Below are 6,189 nucleotides of genomic sequence, written 5' to 3'. Positions count from 1 at the left end.
ATCTCAGTGAGCTATAAGTGATGAGATAGGTTTTAATATCATTTGAGTCAATAAAACAATGGTATTTTTTTGGTTTATATGCAAATTGGACTTAGAAAAAGAATTAAATCATTAAAAATATCTTTCTGATATGAATTTTCTTTAACCTAGTTTTTGAATCACTGAAATTCGATACCCAACAAAGAAATTATCAATGAAACATTGATGGGTAGTCCAAGGTGCACCACTCCCTGACAAGTGAAAAGTGCATTTCATTTTTATTTACCTTCCTTGAATTTGTTTTATTAGCACTAATTATGAATTTGTTGTGTACATATCGTATGAAGAGGGACTGATCACCTTTGTCCTTCGAGAATCTTATGCTTTATTGCAAATTGGTGGTAAGTTTTTGCAGATTCCGATATGATCAAAGAATATCAATTTATGCAAAAACGGTTTTCAAATACCAATTTATTTTTCAAAAAGAACACGAAGAACTCAAGTCCATTGCAAATCATGCGCATAATACCATTGCTACTCATTCATTTTCCTCTTTCTAAGCTTATAGTCCATTCATCAATTTCCATCTTCCTAGAGCATAACTTCAAATCATTTTTCCTCTCCAAGTTTCACACTTTCTTGCATCAATTACATTTCTTTCCTAACCCATAAATAAAGTCATTCAAATCACTTACAATGTTGAGTTACCTCATTGCCCTTTTCCTTTTGAAAAATAAAACCTACTTCATAAATGAAAATATTTCATCTATGGTCCTCTAAATCATTACCTTTTGCTGATGTTAGATGATGGTGGATTCATTAAGGCCCTTCTTCTAGCAAGTCATGACCCATCGAATTTAGCACATTATCTAGGTTTCAGACTAGAGTTATTTTTAGTACCTTGAGGCTAGTATGCCTTAATGGCAAGTTGTCACACCAATGAACATTGGGAATACATCAATGTCCCATGTTTGTCAGATCTTCTAGGTGACTGGACTTCAACTCATTTATTCGTACCTAGTAAGATATACTTGAGCATCGTGACTCTCATTGACATTAATGGTGAGTAGTCTCATGTTGGTTAATGACATTCATTAATGTTCGGTAATCCAACATTTTCTTTCTATGTTCGACATCAACAAAATTTATTCACATAGAAAAGAATTATGCCACGATGCATATATGAATGAAGACTATATAGTTCCATGACACTTACAAAATCTTGTAGCAGTGTTACAATAAGTCAAAATTTAGCTCCACAGTTCATCGCCAACAACTTAGTTCCAACAATAAGATGGTACAATGTACCAATTTCAGATATCATTCTATGTTCATACAACCAAGCATAATAGATTGTTTCAATCAGTACAACAAAACAAACGATTTGCGCCAGATTTAGCGCCAGATTTTAGTGCATTTTTTTTGTAATTGTGATGAGCAACCTGGCGCTAAATCTGGCTCTATTGTACAATTTTTAAAGCGTCCTTTTTTGCACCTGATTTTGTATCCTTTTTCACGCTAGATTTTGCATCATTTTTTACACCAAACTATGCATCATTTTTTTCGTCAAATTTTGAACCAAGATTTTCATCTTATTTTATGACACGTTTTGCTTCTAGTTTTGTGTCATTTTCTGCATCTATTTTTCATTCTCTTTTGCTTCCTATTTTGTGTCATTCTTTTCTTCCATTTTTGCACCATCATTTGCATCAAGTTTACACTATATTTTGAATCCAATTTAACGTCTTTTTATGCATCCATTTTGTGTCAGTTTTTGCATCTAGTCTTACGCCAGGTTTTGTATCTAGTCTTACACTAGCTTTTGCTTCTATTTTTGCACCAGCTTTGGTGCCTATCTTTGCACCATGTGTTGAATTTGATTTAGCACCAAATTTTTGCATCCATTTTTGTGCCCATTTTTGCATCTTTTTTGGACCATTTTTTACATCCACATTTACGTTTGATTTGTCTCCATTTCTCCCATCTCATTTTGCACCATATTTTGCGTCATTTGTTTCATCCAATTTTGCATCATTTTTAACACCATCTCTTGCATCTAATGTTACATCATTTTGAGCATCCAAATTTGCATTTATATTTACATCTTATGTTGAGTCATGTGTTGTGTCCACCTTTGCATCTTATTTTGTGTCTAATGGTACATTCAATTTAGAGCCATTTTTTACGTCTACTTTTGTATTTGTTTTTGCACCAATTTTTGCATCCAATTTTAAGCTATTTTATGCCCCTTTTTTCACCATTTTTTTGTGTCTACTTGTGTCCAATGTTGCACCATTATTTACACCGACTTTCTCATCCAATTTTGCATTTTTTTGGTGTCTAGTTTTACATCGTTATCACCATCCAAATTTGCATCTTTTTTTGCCTCATTTTGTGTCCACATTTGCATATAATTTTGTGTCTGAGTTTGAGCCTAAATTTGCATGTGATTAGGAATCATTTTTACATCCAATATGGCATCCTTGGTTTCACCTTTTTTCAGCCCCATTTTGCATATTTTTTTATGTCTTTTCTTACATCTTTTTTTTTTCTTTTTTGCACCGAAGTTTGCATCCCAAATTTACACCATTATTTGCATCATCGTTTGGCATATTAATTTGTAACGTCTTTTGCTTCTTTTTAACGCTCAACTTTGCATCTTGTTTTACATCTAGTTGTTGTCTTTTTTTGCATCTAATTTGGTGCCCATTTATGTGTCCTTGTCTTTGCCCAATTTGATATCGTTTTGTATGCCATGTTTTGTTCCCTTCTTTGTGTCAACTATTGCACAATTTTTCACTTCTAATTTAAAACACTTTGTATGTCAATTGTTTGCATTTTGTATTAATTCCTAGTTTAACATCCAATTTTACTTTCAATTTTGCATCCATGGTTACATCCACATTTGAATTCTTATATAGAGTATATTTTTCTTTACATATATGACCCCCTTTATAGATTCATAGTGAAATATATGATAGTTTCTAAATATCATTAAGCAGATATCACAATTCAAAATCATTTGTAAAGAAATTTAAGAGAAATTGACAACATCCATCCAAAAAATTAGCAATGTGTGATTAACAATTTTCAAAACATGTATAAAATAGCAACATAATACTAATAAAATCAGTATTATTTTTAATCAAAACAAGTAAAATTCAAATATGATTAACAAATCAAAATATTTCATGAATATCGTTATTCTACGATAAATTAATAGCATACATAAATCAAACTCATCGTATGATTACAAAATCAAAATGTCTCATTGATATAGGGTAAATTCACAACACCCATCTAAACATAACAATGTCATTCTACACAATAATTTCTTCATAAAAAACAATGCATGTGCATGCCTAGCTACCACCACCAAGATCATCCTCATGATCATCTTGACCATCCTCATTACTCTGATCCACATCATCACCAACACCGCAACTATCATCATCATCTCCTCCTTCACCACCATCATCCTCATCCTCATCTTCATCATCTCCTGATATATGTTGAACATAATTTGGATCATCGTCTTGGCAATCATTACCTATAGCATTCTGACAAGAAAAATCAATATTACATGTTAGTATTAATTACATAACACAACGCATGTTTTTGTTATACAATGTTAACCATAAAATGAGGTAAGATATAATATCTAATAGTACTAAAAAATAAAATGAAAATATGGTTTAAAAGTATATTGGAAATCCAACTAAGATTACATACCATAGAGTCCATCCAAACAACAAATTCAACGCATCTCTTTTGCTGCAGCACCTCCTTTTCCAAATGATTTGGAGGTCTTCCATATTTTAGTTCCTATCAATCAGTAAATAGGGAGAAATTAGATAACAATGACTTTCTTCTAGTACAAAATTTATTAAAAAAAGATCACATGTTTAATATACTTACAAAGGTTGTTATCAGTGTTTTTAAACCTTTCTGGCCACTACGATGAGTGACTTTTGTCTTGGTTAACCTCGCCTTGGATGCCTTGTCCTTAAACATAAACCAATTCAATTTATTTTCATAGAAATACATGTCTAAGATACTTATAAGTATTAATACATTCTAAATAATGTTTAATGAAAAATTCAATACCTGAATGCTCTCATTGCCTGCTTTTCTTTGTGCATCCAACTTCTCATATGATTTTACAAGTTCTTTCCATACTTTAAAAGGTATGTCAATAGGTCTTTGTTTCAGTCTTTGATCTTGAGGCATTTTTTTTTTCTTGTTTGCTTAAAAATTTTGGTTAAAAAAAATCGAACAAGTAATTCACATCAACGACATGGGGACTCTATGAATATGTGTAAAAAAATGGCTATAAAGAAAACATCCAAAAAACATATGAGCTCTCCGTTTGATGGTCGCTTGGGGCATATGGCTGGAAAGGAACAACTCCATTTTCGAAAATCAAGGACAATCCTTTCTCAAAGTCCTTCCTAATATTTGCTCCAAATGTCTTAAAATGAAAAACAAAATTCAAACGTCATCCTTAAACATCTCCCTTAAATATAACGTTGGACCATAAATTCTTCACTTTTATTGTTATCGGCTCTGGAATGATTTTTCTATATGCAATTATATAATGAAATATGTGTGCACTAATGAAAAAACATTGAGTTTCATTTTTCATAATCACAAGCAATGAAAAAAGAATCACACATAACTAGCATCATTTTGGAAATCTTATATTTATTAAAAATCTTTAACATGTTTTCCTCGCATATCTCATAAAAAGGTGTGAAATTTTTTATATACTCTCCAATAAGCCTAAGGATCACATATCTTTTAAAAATTTGCATTACCATTATATGTTTCTCCTTGAAGATATATAATATGTTTCTTCTTTAACATATATATTATGTTTCGCATTTTTTAATATTTGACAAAATACTAAAGTTGAAAAGAATATAAAATCTCACTTTTTAGAATATTTTATGATATAAGAGATTGATTTAAGTGATGTTTTGGGTTAGGAGAGGTTAGCTTTATATAATAAAAGAATATTAACAATTTTAAAGTCTAAATTTTGAAAATTCAACATAATTTGGCTTTACATAATAATAAAAAAGAAATTAAGAATTTTTATTTCATATATCTTATTTATAACATTTTAATGGTTTATTCATATAGTAATAAAAAGTTCATATTTATAGGCAATTTAAAAATGATAATTTTAAGAGTGTTTACATCTAAAAAGTGTGGGAATAGTTTGAGATATGGTAGCACACAGTGTCCCATCATTGTGAGTTGTTAATACCATGAAAATGATCATTTAAGAGTGTTTACGGCGAGGGAATAGCTTGAGATATGATAGAACACATTATCCCATCATCGAGTTTTTAATACCATGATTGTTCACTAGTGAGAAAAAATCACATGGAGAGAACACAGAAAAATAACCGAATGTAGAGAAAAAAAAAAAACAAAAAACAAAAACAAAAACAAAAATTGTAAAAAAAATCATAAAACAAATATTATATACTTTTAATTTTTGTATTTGTAATTTAACTTAAAAAAAAAATTAGTAAGAAAAATTCATAAAACAAATATTATATACTTTTAAATTTTATATTTGTAATCTAACATAAAAAATTAACATACTCGTAGAGGAGCTAATTTATTTGCAGATATTTCTTGGTACCTAAAGCCATCACTTGTATTTTATTAATTTATAAATAATTTATATTTTATTAATTTATAAGTAAATAAACAATTAACACTGTAAATTGTTACACAATTAATGCTATATAAAAAAGGTTAAAATTTTATCTATGATTTAGAATTAATGTTTTAACACGGTCTACAATGAAGCCATTATCACCTAAATCAATTTAAACTATCTATGATTTAATATTCAATAATCCAACAAAACTACAATGAACATCTTCCACGAGCTTATCATCTTTATAACATATATTGCTTCAGCTGAGATTCTAGTGTGTCAATTTTGTTTCATAACTACGAGTTATCGCTCTGTATAATTTTATTGGAATTAACGTGACCTCGAAGAATTTCTCTGATGAGATAAGAAAAACACTCTGATCGAAGGATGGTAATGTATTCATAGAAGTCACTGCAAAAAATCATTTGGGTATGAGGATTTTCAAGATTTCAATGGAAATCTGGATGTGGGATGCGATGTTATGATGTGGGTCGAAGAGATTGAGCTCTTTGTTTTTCTAGATTATGGGATTT

At 29.9% G+C, this 6,189-nt stretch overlaps 1 protein-coding gene across 1 annotated transcript; it reads right to left on the bottom strand.

The window, feature by feature from the left end:
• Window positions 1–3,226: 3,226 nt before the first annotated feature.
• LOC149219408 (uncharacterized) lies at window positions 3,227–4,026 on the bottom strand. Its single transcript, XM_089386817.1, has 3 exons — window positions 3,898–4,026; window positions 3,712–3,804; window positions 3,227–3,539 (listed from the first exon to the last, which is right to left on the bottom strand). Exons 1-3 carry the CDS (start codon window positions 4,024–4,026, stop codon window positions 3,342–3,344), a joined length of 420 nt encoding a protein of 139 aa, XP_089242943.1. The 3' UTR covers window positions 3,227–3,341.
• Window positions 4,027–6,189: the final 2,163 nt, after the last annotated feature.

This window comes from Pinus tabuliformis, chromosome Q, assembly GCF_031772625.1.
Source record: "Pinus tabuliformis cultivar Carrire ecotype Pingquan chromosome Q, CPIR1, whole genome shotgun sequence".
Classification (NCBI taxonomy): Eukaryota; Viridiplantae; Streptophyta; class Pinopsida; order Pinales; family Pinaceae; genus Pinus; species Pinus tabuliformis.
This window is presented reverse-complemented; position numbering and strand designations above follow the sequence as displayed.

Excerpts from the sequence above, each read along its gene's own strand:
- LOC149219408 (XM_089386817.1), bottom strand. The coding sequence starts at position 4,026 with ATGTATTTCTATGAAAATAAATTGAATTGGTTTATGTTTAAGGACAAG. Across the intron at positions 3,805-3,897 it reads AAACACTGATAACAACCTTT|GAACTAAAATATGGAAGACC; the intron begins GTAAGTATATTA and ends ACTGATTGATAG. Across the intron at positions 3,540-3,711 it reads TTGTTTGGATGGACTCTATG|AATGCTATAGGTAATGATTG; the intron begins GTATGTAATCTT and ends TTTTCTTGTCAG.